The sequence below is a fragment of the Anthonomus grandis genome, chromosome 17 (genome assembly GCF_022605725.1).
Source record: "Anthonomus grandis grandis chromosome 17, icAntGran1.3, whole genome shotgun sequence".
Classification (NCBI taxonomy): domain Eukaryota; kingdom Metazoa; phylum Arthropoda; class Insecta; order Coleoptera; family Curculionidae; genus Anthonomus; species Anthonomus grandis.
Genome location: NC_065562.1, coordinates 5624490 through 5639401, shown reverse-complemented (window position 1 = coordinate 5639401; position 14912 = coordinate 5624490). Strand labels below are relative to the sequence as shown.

General features: G+C 32.9%; 1 protein-coding gene and 1 long non-coding RNA gene across 2 annotated transcripts in view; one reads left to right on the top strand and one right to left on the bottom strand.

Annotated features, from left to right (window-relative positions):
* LOC126746343 (kinesin-like protein KIF23) overlaps nt 1-14912 on the bottom strand; it is a 79254-nt gene that overhangs the window by 23136 nt on the left and 41206 nt on the right. The window contains exons 4-6 of the mRNA XM_050454564.1: nt 9289-9526; nt 8794-9162; nt 1664-1847 (exon numbers count right to left, since the gene is read on the bottom strand). Coding sequence (XP_050310521.1) covers nt 1664-1847; nt 8794-9162; nt 9289-9526 — 791 coding nt within the window. The remainder of the gene's footprint in view (nt 1-1663; nt 1848-8793; nt 9163-9288; nt 9527-14912) is intronic.
* The window catches only part of LOC126746349 (uncharacterized), a 29038-nt gene that overhangs the window by 8654 nt on the left and 5472 nt on the right, over nt 1-14912 (top strand). The gene's annotated exons all lie outside the window — the stretch shown is intronic.

The following is a 14912-nucleotide window of genomic DNA, read 5'->3' as shown; positions in this document are numbered from 1 at the left end:
CATCAGAATCGTTGGTTTGTCAACGTATGGGCAGGCATTGTTGATGATTATTTAATTGGGCCATACCTTCTACTGGAACGGTTAACAGGACCTATTTATCTGCGTTTCTTGGAGGAAATTCTCCCAGAACTCCTTGAAAATGTTCCACTAAACCTTAGACAGCAAATGTGGTTTCAGCATGATGGAGCGCCGGCTCACTTTACTGTACAAGTACGCGAGTATTTGGCTCAGCGGTTTTTGGGCACCGTTGGATTGCCAGAGGTGGAGCAGTTTTTTGGCCTACTAAGTCACCCGATTTAACGTCGCTCGATTTTTTCTTGTGGGGACATGTAAAGTCTTTAGTCTACGAAACTCCAGTAGAATCAGAGCTAGACATAATTGGACGAATAACAGCAGCATTTGAAATCATTCAAAATAAGGATCAAATTTTTAGTGTAGTCCGCCAAAATCATGTGTGGCGTTTAAATCGGTGTATTGAGGTTGGAGGAAGACATTTTGAACAATTGTTGTGATGGTATCATATACAAAAGGTAAAAATAAGTGCATCAGATCCTATTTAGGTAATTATTATTTTTTTTTTTTAATTTAAACGCGTCTTAGGGCTGTAGTGGCATAGTGACACATTTCCGGACATGGGTTCCTATACTCAAATGGATTCTACTGTTGCACTGAACAACCCCTAGAAGTTTGATCCCATAGTTCTGAAACACCCTCAATAAAAGTCAAGTAGATTTTAGTCTGGTGTTGAGGATTAGTGCATATCAACGAAAAAAAGTTATTCATTTCGTTAACATTAGATAGATGCGTTGGAATGCAGCTTTGCGTATTTTTTGTATTATTAAGTTTTTTTAGCTCAACTCATGTTTCCTTACAAGATAAATTACCGTTAAATTTAGTTATTAAAAAAGCCTTTTTTCATTGCGAAGAGCTGCTGTTATAAAATTTCGTATTTGTTTGTAATATGCGCAGTGTTCTGGATTTTTTTAAGTTTTACATTTTTTTAAAGCTTTGTCTCTTAAATTTTGATGATTTATGACATTTTCCGTAATCCAGGGAGCATATTTATAATTTTTATTTCGTTTAAATACCTTTAAGGGAGCGTGCCTATCAAAAAGTTGTTTTAGTGTAGTGTAAACAAATTTTACTTTGTCGTCTATTATATCATTCATAGTGTACATATTATGCTTAAGTTTATATCTTTTCCAAATAGGTGAAAAGTCTATTTTCTCCATCTTTTAAATAAATCGGCGTCTGAGAGTCTCTAGTATTTTCTAAATTGATATTTATTATTGAAAGAGTAACGTAATAGCCAACAAAAAAGGCAAATAATTATGAATTCGTCACAGCAATATAAATTTTACTTAATAAATCTTTTACAATGGCAATCTGCAGGGTACAATTTACAGAGACTTTGCAGATTGCATCGAGTGTAGGATGAATTATGGATATACACACGATTCGATACTCGTACAATATGGAGATTCACCAAATTGTACCTTGCAGAGTGCCATTGAAATTTGGCTGTGTGTAGCAGCCTTTAATCGACAAACGAATGAAATTTTTTTCTTAAACTTAAGTACATTAACTTAAGTAACATCTTGGTAAAAATAGGTGAAAAATTCATGACTTTGTTTTAAATATAAATTTTCTCTTAAATATTTACCTAATCTTTGTTTAGTTCTTTCCTTTTCAAACAGGTGTTGATTGATTTTTAAATCTTTTTCGTTTATAGTTTGTTTAAGGCAGCGCACAACGCTGAGCAATTCTTCATTTTTCGCTTCCAGCTCCTGATTTACTGCTTCGAGATCTCTCATCTTGATCAGTTCATTTTTCGATTTGGCCTTTTCCTAGAACAGAAAAAAACTTCATATATTACATTTTATTGAATAAAAAAGAGAAAAAGAATACTGAATTTTTATATTAAAGAATAATATACATTATGCAGGGTGATTCATTTAACTTGAGATTGCGATTTTTTTAAAACTGCTTTTTGAAACAAAATTTTAAAAAAGACATTAGTTAGTATTAGGGGAAAAATGCAATTTTCAAAGGTTTTAAATGAAATCCTCCAATTACTTCAGTTCCAAATTAATTTATCCTACAGTCTCAGCTTTTAAATACCATTTCATAAAACAATTTTTTTTGTTCCCGGAAATATATTTGTATTCCTTGGGTTTACTATCTCAAGGTGTAATATATCGCCTGTGTATTAATTTTTTTTTGAGAAATTTGGCTTTAAAGAAGTTTCTTAGTATTTATCGCAAATAGACATAAAACTTAATTAATAAAATTGACAGAATAGGCAAACATTATATTCATGAACAATATGACCAAATAACAACAAGAACATGCAGAGGGTTTAAGGAAAAGTTTTTCGATCAAGAATCTCGGTAGAACCAATAGACGAAAGAATTTAATTGAACATTATAGCAGCTAAACCGGGTGGTGCGTCGCCGAGCGGAACATAGGAAATCCCATGTAAATTTTAAAGGGGTCAATTATTGGCTTCTCTGTACATTTTACATAAAAAATGTAAGATAACTTTTTGAAGAGACCAATCTGGCAAACCCTCGTGCAAAGTTTCAAAAAATTTTAATAAGCGAATCTTGAATTATTCACTTAAATGTAATTGCAAAATTACCAAATTTTCGGTTCAGGTAAAACCAGACACCAGCCACCAGCAAACAATTTGTTATAAGTGTACGTGCACACAGGACGCGATTAAGCGATAAGCTTTGCTATGAGATACGACGCTATGCGATGCTATGCTTTTGATTACTTGCTATATTTTGGTTGTGTTTTAATAGAAGGCGATAAACAAAAGCGTAGTAACTTTCAAACCTCTGCCTACGTCAGTTCCAGCTACCATGGAATTATTATTATTAGAAAATTCATTTTTACGATATATGTATATAAAAAAATAATAAAAGTAAAAAAAAGGAATGGGTACATGAAATTTATCGTGAACGATTAACCTACGGAGAATTTCATCATTTGTTCTCCGAATTAACCCTATATCCTGACAAATTTCGAGAATATTTCGGAATGTCTTTGGAAACATTCATACTTATTGAAAATGGTATAACACCATTAGTGGAAAAAGTGACAACAAACTGGAGGGTTCCAATCAGCGGTAAAGAACGCCTTGCTGTAACGTTAAGGTAAGAAAAAAATGCTTAGATATATGTGAGTACTTAAATATTTTATTTTAAATTCGTTACAGTTATTTTAGAAAAATAAACAAATAGAAATATAAACGTATAAAATATGTCTTTTTTCTTCAGGGGAGATTACAGAATCATTACATACATAATCTATAGAGAGCCTGTTTTCAGCCAGCTGCCTTAATGCTTATGTTTCATGTTTTGTCGGGTATTTGATAATAACCTTTCCATACTTCTCCATAATGTGCTGAATTCCAATTCTGCGCCGCATCGACATAGTTAGATGTGTCAAAATTGTATACAAGCTGTGTGTAGTCAGCGAAAGCAGTGACTGTGCAGTAACTAGTAGATTGAAGAATATCAGCAGTATATAATATAAAAAGTAGCGGAGACAGAATTGATCCTTGGGGCACACCAGATCGAATTTTTATAGTTTCAGAGCAACGTGTATTGTACGAAACTTTTTGGGATCGATCACTCAGAAAAGAAGAAATAATGTTTACAGACTCATACCTAAACCCGTAATAGTGAAGTTTGGCGCAAAGAAGTGAATGGTCCAAAGTGTCGAAAGCCTTTGAATAGTCTAACAAGACCAAAAGGCTGGCCAGTCCCTTATCGTTTGACTCGACAATGCTATTTGTAACCGATGCTAGGGCAGTAGATGTATTAGAGTTTTTGAGGAAGCCACATTGGTTATCCGGAATAATATGATAATCGGTCACAAACGCATACATCTGATCTTATAAGATTTTTTCAAATACCTTTGAAAGTGCTGGCAAAATGCTTACAATTCGAAGATCTGATAAAGATACAGGATTCCTAATTTTCGCTAATGGTTTGCCAATTGCTGTTTTCCAAGAATTGGGAAAATATTGTTGTTCAATACAGCAATTGACTATATGTAGAATATATGTGTCTAAGACGGGGCTACATAACTTTAACATGGAAACAGGTATATTATCCGTACCTTGCGCAATTTGTTTTTATTGAGTGTATAGCTTTATGGATAGCTTCTGTAGTGGAAAGAGTAAAATTAAAAGATAAGTTTTCGTTCCATGTATTATTTTTGTAAAAGTTGATTTTTTCAGTACCTTTGGTAGAAACATTCTGTAGAAATGATCCAAAATAATTATTTATAGAATCAGGGTTGGATGGATGAGAAGGCAAGTTGTAGCTCTTGGAAATCGTAACGGCCATGTTGGATAGAGATTTCCAGGTTTTAGATGGATTATTTTGAGCACAGATGTATTCAATGTATTGTTTTTTAGCCTTTTTTACTATTTTAACTAGGTTGTTACGAGATTGGTTGTATAAGAGGCGATTTTCATTTGAGCGGTTTTGTTTAAATTATTGTAAAGCTAAGTTTCGTTTATTTTGTGCCGTTACGACCTCGTTATTAAGCCACGGGGCCGGTTTTTTTGAGACTTTAATCTCCCTTAATGACACATGGACTTCAAAAAGGGCTAAAATTGTTTCATTAAGTATTTTAATTTTTTCGCCGCTATTATAAGTTTGCAAAATTTTAAGCCAATTTGCTCTATGTGGGTCATGTTCAAATGCGCGTATATCGAAATTTTTATAACACCTATATTTAATAAATTTTGGTGGCGGCTTACATGTTTTCAAATTAATTTCTAAGAATACTAACTCATGGTCTGACAAATTATTGGTAAACAATGTACCGCTGATAAAAATTGGATCAATAAGGGTACTACTATGTTCTGTAGTCCGCGTAGGTTCATTAAGTATTTGTGTAAGTGAATATGATTCAAAATATACAGATAATGGATTGGTAAGATTAAAAAAGTTGATATTTAGATCTCCCATTATAATAATATGATCTGCTATAGGGCAAATATAGGATAATACACTATCGAAATCAGTTATTAATTTATTTATGTTAATATTTGGCGGCTTGTAGAAAGCGCCCGCAATAAGAGTCAAATTTCTAATTTTAAATTTAAAAAATAAATACTCAAGATGAGAATTTATTTGAGCATCGATTTCCAAAACTGCCATAGAAAGTGTGTTTTTTATGTATGCGCATATTCCGCCTCCCCGAGAAATTGTTCTGTCGAGCCTTACAAATGTGTAGTCTGCAATTTCCAAAATATTACTGGGGATGTCACTCCTAAGCCATGTCTCCGTAAGGAAAATAACATCGTACTCCTTTGTTTTTAATAGTGTTGCAAATTCATTAATGCTAAACCCTATTTTAATATAATGTATTAGCAAAAATACCCGTAATATAATTTGTAGGTAATATTATTTATCTCTGGCAAGACAAAACAAAGATATGATGGTTAGTATTAAGTAAGCAGACAAAAAAAACTCCCGAATAAAAACTAATTCTTTTTTTTTTTTTTTTTTTTTTTATTTTAATTTATTGACCTTGTGCTGAGCACATTTAGTCACGAAAAACCTCTATAATATATAATTTTTTAGTACTTAACTACCTTTATAGGTCCATGATTGATTCTTAAACTTTTCACGCACTTTTAGATACAGGTCATATTGACACACTTTTTCCTATTTTCTTTATGATATTATCCCTGTTTCTGGCTTTAATTATAATTCCAGGCATATTTTTTTGAAGGGTTGTACTCCTCCAAAATTTTTTTGATGCCTTTGAACAACAGAAGCAAATGATTCTTCTTCTCGATTATATTTTTCCAAAGATTCTAACTTTTCACTAAGTAACTGTATAACTATAATATACTAAAGTAACTGATTCCTTTTCTACATTTTCCATGTTAAGTTTTCAAGTATGTGCGTTTATTTCGATTCTTTTAGACATTCCTGTACTAATGAAGCAACGAGTACTCAGTCTTCATTATTTATTGTTTTTAATGTTGTCACACGCACTGCATACTTATTCACACTTGAAACATCGAAACATTGTATCCCCCAATTTTTTTTTTTTTTTTTGATGTCTAATATCAATTTCTGCATCATCGTCGCCCTTAGGCATGTTTCAAAAATACTTCAAATCCTTTAACTCGTTGGCCCCGTCCACGGACGTCGCTATGTAGGAATTTTGTTAACAGCTTTATTCGCGGTGACAGTCCTGGATAAGTTCAGAATTACTTCGCATGCGCATTGTTAAAAAGTGCGTTCGCGGATGATTTGCTACTTGTTCAGGATCAATTTGTAACTAGTTCAATCGATCCTTGGACTCTCATTAGAATTTTGAGTTCTGGACTTGCGCAGTAGATTTTTAATGACATATTTGATGTATGTCGACTATTTACTCTTTTTGTGTTTATTTTCTTATAAGTGGAGCTTATTTTATTTTATTTTTAAATTTAAAACCAATAATAGTTACTATTACAAATAATAATTGCTTGCCCTACTGTTTTTTATTAGTTTTCTGGGTAGTTGCTGTGTTACTTCAATACAAATTCCTGTTTATTTAAATCGATTTTGTTTTAGATTAGTTGTCCATGATAAATTTACCATGTCTGATTATTTGAGTTCCAGTGATGAGAATTTGGAGAACCTCTTAGAAGTTACAGATGTTCCCAAAAATGTTATGATATTTTGATCGTCCCACAATCTGATGATAACCTGTATTTTCAACATTTTCGGATGAAGAGTTCCTGACTGATCCGGGATGCGTTCAGAACTGTAACCGCGAAGAAAACTTTATGTTTTCTGTATGCTTCAAGGATTTCTATTATTTGTTACATTAAAGTACGATAATTCTTAAATGGCTGTGAATTAGTTAGGACTCATTACTTACATTCAGTAAACTAAACTTAAGGGAAAAAACTTGGTGTAAAAATCTTGAATGTATTGCTTAAACACCCGAAAATGGACAAAACTCGCGGAGCAAAATTGGCATTGTCGTTCGGCGAACACGGAATTCGCAACTAGAACAATGGAAAAGTTTTAGCAACTCGAAGAGGTTGGGAATAGAAAGGCCTTATCGTGTGAGGTCAATTTTTGTGACAAAATGTTTTTAAAGTCTATTAGGACATTAGTCAATGGTCAGTATCAAGAAAAATTTACCAATGCGTAGTGATCAAGAAGTTAATAAATTGCAATTTAAAGGTTTCTTACTATAAAAAAAAATATTGAAGAATATATTGCACTTGGCAATGCAAAGTATATTAACTATGATTTTAGGCATAGTATTGATGAAAATGGTGTTCAAAGAAATTTCTTACCTCATCACTGATAAATGTGATGAATAAGAGTTAAGTGTGTCCATCAAGTAAAGGGTTGTGTTTGACAATTCTGCAAAAACATCTACAGGTAAAGTCCAGTGCAACGATATATTAGAATGGTAACCCGTCAAAACACCAGCATGTTAGTTCTCAAACAATGTAAATAGAAGGTAGATGACATTGTTTGGCAGGTGGAATGCTGGTGTTTTGACGGGTGACCATTCTAATATATCGTTGCACTGGACTTTATCTTTTTAAATCAGATCATGCTTCAGGATTTCATTAATCAGCCGGAAATGTTTGAGATTTTGTGCAGGTTTAGTGCTTTTGTATATGTTATAATTGCAGAAAATTTAAAGAATGGTTAAGGTTAATCCAGATCAATGTTTCATGCAAAATATTTTCTGGAGGGAATCATCGGCTAATGATTTTAGGCGCATCAAATTGTTAAATGCCGTATATGGCACAAATTGTGTTAGCTAATGACAAAGCTGTAGACTATCCGTTAGCATCTAAAACACTTTTGAAACGGTGATGATTTTTTGTTACGTTGATGACGTTTTAGTAGGAGCTAATTCCAAGAAAGAGGATATTGACCTTTTGGGTGAACTTAAAGAATTATTGAAATCTGCAGCAAACAAGGTCTTCGGTTTGCTGTAGTCTCCTTCACAGGATTGTTTTAAAATATTAGCTCCTGCGGTCAAAAAAAATAGGAAATTTACTAAAAGATTAGAATTATCATACATTCTTGTAAAGATGGTTTTCTTGTTTCCCTCTTTTTAGTATTTCTAGTTCAAGTTATGCTATTGTTCAAAGACTGTTGAGTTATTACAATACAGAAATGTTACCACCAAAAAGTGTTGGTTGTTTTTTGTTAAATATACAAACTACTGGTCTTTTGAATAAATATTATATGTATATAATGAATAGTCTAAATTGTGAAAAAAAAAGATGCAATATCCGTTTTCCGTAAATGTCTAACTTATCATCGACCGTGATACACCCTGTTCACGGTCGCTTTGTCAACTTGTTCAAAATCGCCACTCTACGATTAATTTAGATGAAACGTTCGATATTAGAGGCGAAAGTGGGAGAAACGTAAATCGTTTGTTTCTCTAAATTGTGGTTTAGACTTGATATTGCAAGTTATTGATTTCAGCGCCCATATATATGTTTAAGTTTTATCTTATTATCTTGGTTACAACCAATCATCAAGAAGTATTAATATACTACTTTAATAATAGAAATGTAAATACTGAATATAGAAATTCATTTATGTATTTTTACATTCAAATTTTGAATATTTTTTATCGCTTTGTCAATAGAAATTTATTTATAAGATCCTTTACTGATTGATTGGTCACAGCAGCAGGCATTTAATCTTTGTTTCGTTATCGAGTCGTATGTAATTGGTCCAATACATAGATTGTAATAATCAATTAGCACTATGCATACATTACCTTATGAATGACTGTTTTTAAACTTTTAATTTCAGCACTGGTTAGCACGCATTGCTGATTTAGATGCACCAATTTTTTTCTTAAGTCTTGTTGCCTCTCGGTCATTTCTTTACTAATCTGAAGTTTTTTATTACTTCTTAACTTTAGTATATTTAAAACTTTGTCGATAGCCGATTGGCACTCCTTCCAATTCTCTACGTTGAATTTAACCATTGGTACTTCAGGCAACAGCGTAAATGAAGAGGATATCTTGGTTTTGATGGGATTTTGGTTTTCTTTATTACGAGCAATTGTTTTTTTAATTGTATTATATCTGACTTCTGGTTTTGAAATTTTTACATCTTGGGTCATCTCTGCGAACTTAAGAACCTACAAATAAATGCAATATCGTAATAAAACTTAAATATTCAATATATTTCACGAAATAATGTACTTTTTTTGCTTAAAAAGTATAAGATTTAAGAATAGTTATGTTAAAACATCCAAGATAATTACCTGCACATTTTCCTCAAAATCATCCACTGTTGGATTAATACAAACGATCATTTTAACAGTTCCATCGCCCTCAAAATAGTGCTTAAATAAAAAGGTGAGTCTACTGTCTCTGTACGGAACCAGTCTGTTATTCTTATTAATTTGGTTGTCTCTTAAAATTTCCAGGCAAGTTCGCAATGACATTAAAGAATTGTTGATGCTACTTGCTTCTTTTAGACGCATTCCGATGTTATTGGTCCTAAAAATTAAATTTCCATACAAAACTGAGGAAAAATTGAACATAAAATATTTTAAAACCCACCAAAATTATTAAACTACTGAAAAAAAAACGATAACGGCAATTTAATAATAGTCATTTATGTAAGTCGAAAAAGAAAAGTGGGTGTGGCTGTATTACTCGAGGGATAGAAGGGATATATGGGACCAATAGTATTCAAGTCATAAAATTTGTTTTAATGCCAATAAAGTTAAAAAGCTAAACTCAAAAAATACCAAAACATCTAAAAAGAAATACAGACCTAGATAAATAATTATTTAAATGTATCATGAAAAAATTATTGCGAATACATTCGACATTCGAGATCGCGCAGTGCATGTAGTAGACGCGTGTGTATGCTCTTCGCTTATTTTTTCTACAAATTTAGTGTTTTCCTGGCAAGAATCTAGTGCTTTATGTGTATTTCTTTTTAATTTTAGTGTCGCCGTAAAGGTGTTTTCGTTGGGGAAGAGGGATTGCATAAAAATGCCACCCAAATCAACAGTAAAAATCACGAATTTGAATGCTCGAGTCGAAGATATGAGGGCGGAATTTACTACGACAATGGAAGGTTTTAAGTACCCACTTACTCAGCGCGATGGACCATATAATAGCACTTCAATAATAAGGGGATCAAAACCTTGAAAACCTGAAAAGATTTAATATATTTGAAAAAAATATTAATGAGTCTTTGAAGTCATTAAAAAGTAACGTACAGTGAAAGTTGGATATAACGACGGCGAAGGAACTACTGAACATGGGTCGTTTGTTATAAACGGCCGGCGTTAGTAAAGGAGCTATACAGTGCATCCCAAAAGTTATGTCTAAATTCATTTAAAATTCAGGGGTGTGTTCGAAAAAAAAACGCTCGGACCCGTCGATTTTTATTTCAAGTTGCGCATTTTTGTCCGTAAAGTTTGTATATACAGGGTTGCTCAAAAATAAATTACGACCATCAACTTAATTTTTTCAAATGAAAGCAGATTTTTTTTTCATTTTTGAATTTCGCGTGGAATTCTACGTATGTTTCATGCATCATGTCCTATACCTAAAGTCAACAGTTATCGAAAAAAAGACGACCAAACATTAATATTGAAGTTCACCTTACGAGTCACCTTATAGAGAATTTTTCACCTCTGAGAATTTTTATACAGAGTAAAATTCCATTCATTCGTGTTTTTTTATTGTTGGCTGGTGACCGTGTATTTTCATAGAAACTGTATGACAGTTGTACTCCAAACAGATATTGTCAAGTGTGAAGTGTACGAGCAAAGTTGCGGTTTTCATAATGGTAAAGTTAACGGAACGAGAAAAAATAGAAATTCTGTGCATGGTTGGGTTTGGTGACAGAACACGTACTCAAAGAGAAGCTGCTCAATTATTCAATAAAATCCATTCTGGTCATCCTCCGATATGTCAAAAGGTGGTGAGTAGAATAGAGGCTAAATTTAGAGAATTCGGTCATGTTAGATGGTCATGTTTCTCTAATTTGAATTAGTTCCAGCATAACTAGCTTTATTTCCAAATCCATTGGACCCAGACTATCCTGACGAAGAACTAATTTTCCAGCAAGATGGCGCTCCTCCGCACTATGCTGCCACTGTGCGTACATTTTTGGATGAAACCTTTCCCAATCGGTGGATAGGAAGGAGAGGACCCATCGAATGTTCTGCTAGGTCGCCTGACCTAACACCAATTTATAGGCCAAAAGTTATATATAGCCAAAAGTGAATAGGCCAAATAATCTAGACGACTTGAAAGAGAGAATTCGCAGGGAAGTGCGCGCCATAACTCCGGAAATGATTGAAAATGTGCAACGAGACTTCATTGATCGCCTTGGATATTGTCAACCCGTGAATGGCAACCATTTTGAACATTTAACTTAATTTTTGTTCTTTTTTCATTTGTTACATGAATCGTCTTTTTTTCGATAACTGTTGGCTTTAGGTATAGGACATGATGCATGAAACATACGTAGAATTCCACGCGAAATTCAAAGATGAAATAAAAAAAAAGATGCTTTCATTCGAAAAAATGAAGTTAATGGTCGTAATTTATTTTTGAGCAACCCTGTATATACAAACTTTACGTACAAAAATGCGCAACTTGAAATAAAAATCGACGGGTCCGAGCGTTTTTTTTCGAACACACCCCTGAATTTTAAATGAATTTAGACATAACTTTTGGGATGCACTGTATATACTACGTCTTCTTTTTTTCAAATAAAACTATGTACATACATAATTATGTATGCTATAAATATTTTTTAATTTTACAAAACCCTGCAAATAGAAAAATACATATAAACCAAAAATGAAAATTCAATATAAAAAAAAACTAGATTTACACTGTTACAGGTAACGTAAGGTAAACCTACATAGTACATAAAATACATTTGTATGTATGTACCGGGTGTCCAAATAAGAAAGGACGCCGGCTGTATCTCGGAAACTATTCATCGCACAGCGCTGAAAAAAAAAATTCTTAAGAAAAGTGGCCAAAAAGAATGGCTGGAAAATATTTACAAGTTCATAAGACTACCACAAGAGGGCGTAACTGCACAGTAATTTCAAAAAATTCAAATTTCGTCTAAAATAGCCAGTATTAGGTACCATTTTGAAATCATCAGAATAATCTTCATTAATTTTGCCTTAATTTGGCTAAAGAATTTTCTTCATATCTCCAATGAGAAGGGTGGGGGAAGATCATGAATAATGCAACCTTTTTAATCGCCCTGTACTCAGATTCTTTATTAAAAGTAATTCAAGTGGATACTCGTTTAAAAGGAAATTCAAAGGGCTTTCAAAATATGCACCTGTCAATGTCACTTTGTTTTCAGTGAAGTCGTCAGAGGGCGTTGTTTAATAGAGACTGGGTTTTTACAGATTTTCTCTAAAAAGTTAAATGTAATGATATGATTTTTTCACTGTCGTTTCGAAGACTTAAAACATACTAACAAACCAGTGAAAACCGCGTTTCGATATCTCCATTTGTTTTCGAGTAATTTTAAAATAACCTATTTTTCAAATTTTAAATATTATTAGCAATATTAGGGCGGTCTTTGTGACAGAATATTATCAAAAATTACTGAAAATTATTTGAAAGCTCATAATCCTATTTCCACTTGAAAATATAATTGGCAATCGAGAATCTCCGAATATGATTTATTAGAGCATTATTTTTTAATTCTATTTGAATATTACTGTTATATCAAGAGGCCTATGGAAATATAAACAGAAACAAAGGATTGGAAAATGTCATTTAAAGTTACTTAAATTGACAGTTGTCAGTTTTAAGTTATTTCTTATGTGTAAGTGTTTTTTTACTACAAATTAATAAGTTTAAAAATGAAAATTCCAAATGAAGTAGCCTATAATATGCTAGCAGTTTATTTCGAATGCAATCATAACTCAACGGTTGCCTCTCGAATATATGCTATGTGGTATCCAGAACAGAGACATTATACGAAAAGGACATTTGTAAGATTAGCCACTCGGTTGCGAGAAAATGGCAGTATCCATTTACCTCTTAACAGAAGACGTCGCTCTGGACGATCTGAAGAAAATATTGTTAATGTGCTTGCTTATATTGGATTATACCCTCACATAGGAATAAGGCAAATTTCATTGGATTTGGGCATTACGAAATAAACTGTGCATAACATTTTAAGAGACCACAATTTGTTTGTTAAAAAGTTAATAATTAAATTTGACTATTACTAGAATCGAATATTAAAAAATATATATTATTTTTATTTTTTACCTAATTTAAATGTTATTTTAGGTTGCATCAATATCATATGGTGCTGCATCAGGAATTAACAGGAACCGATTTTGATAGACTTGATTATTGTATCTGGTTTAGCAATATGATGGAAGAAGATCCCCAGTTTGTCTCAAACATTCTATGGACAGACGAGGCAACTTTCATCAGTGTTAGTAGTGTAAATTTACACAATATGCACTATTGGGCTCCGACAAATCCCCACTGGATGAGAGAAGTGCAGTATCAGGGTCGGTGGTCTGTTAATGTCTGGTGTGGGATAATAGGGGGAAGAATTATTGGTCCATACATTTTTGAAGAGGTCCTCGATGGACACACCTATTTAGATTTTTTACATCACTTGCCTTGCCATTACATATATCACTTGCCTGTACTGCTTGAAGACATCCCAATTCAAACCCGTGCAAGGATGTTTTTACAGCACGATGAATGTCCCGCGCATTTTGCGATAAATGTGAGAAATTTTTTTAATTTAAGGTTTTCTCATAGGTTGATTGGTCAAGGAAGTATATTTCCTTGGCCCCCGCGATCTCCTGATCTGACTTGCCTAGATTTTTATTTGTGGGGCAGACTAAAGGATATCGTTTACCAAACCAGAACTACAACACGAGATAATATGATAGCTAGGATCAAAAATGCGGTAACAAGCGTATCAGTTGCCAAAGTGGAGGCTGCAGTTCACGTTACTTATCGAAAAGTACGCGACTGTATTAGTAACGATGGTGGACACTTCGAACATCTTGAAAGAAATTGATTTAGTTATATGTTTTATTTTTATTTATTTTATATTTAGTATTAATTTGCGCTATTTGTTATAATTGTTTAGTCAGAAGGATTTTGAAGATTGAATAAGAGGTAAACGGATACTGCTATTTTCTGCTAACCGAGTAGCTAATCTTGCAAATGTCCTTTTCGTATAATGTCTCTGTTCTGGATACCACATAGCATATATATTATTCTAGAGGCATCCGTTGAGTTCTGATTGCATTTGAAATAAACTGTTATCAAGTCAGGGGAGTTTAATTTTTGTAACGTTTTTTTTTTCAGATTGATCGGCGTTGCCGTTCGCCTAAAACGTCTAATAGACTATCTACCGTGAATCACCCTGTATATTAATGCGACTCAATATATGTAAAAACGCTAAGACAAACTTATTCCGACTTATCTAATCTGTCAATTCCTGCTAATTTTTAATCATTTGTTAAATTAATTATAGGTACTTATATTTAAAATTTGAAAAATAGGTTATTTTACAATTACTCGAAAACAAATGTAGATATCGAAACGCGGTTTTCACTGGTTTGTTAGTATGTTTTAAGTCTTCGAAATCGCAGTGAAAAAATCATATCATTGCATTTAACTTTTTAGAGAAAATCTCTAACAACTTAGTCTCTGTTAAACAACGCCCTCTGACGACTGCACTGAAAACAAAGTGACATTGACAGGTGCATATTTTGAAAGCCCTTTGAATTTCCTTTTCAACGAGTACCCACTTGAATTACTTTTAATAAAGAATCTGAGTACAGGGCGATTAAAAAGTTGCATTATTTATGATCTTCCCCCACCCTTCTCATTGGAGATATGA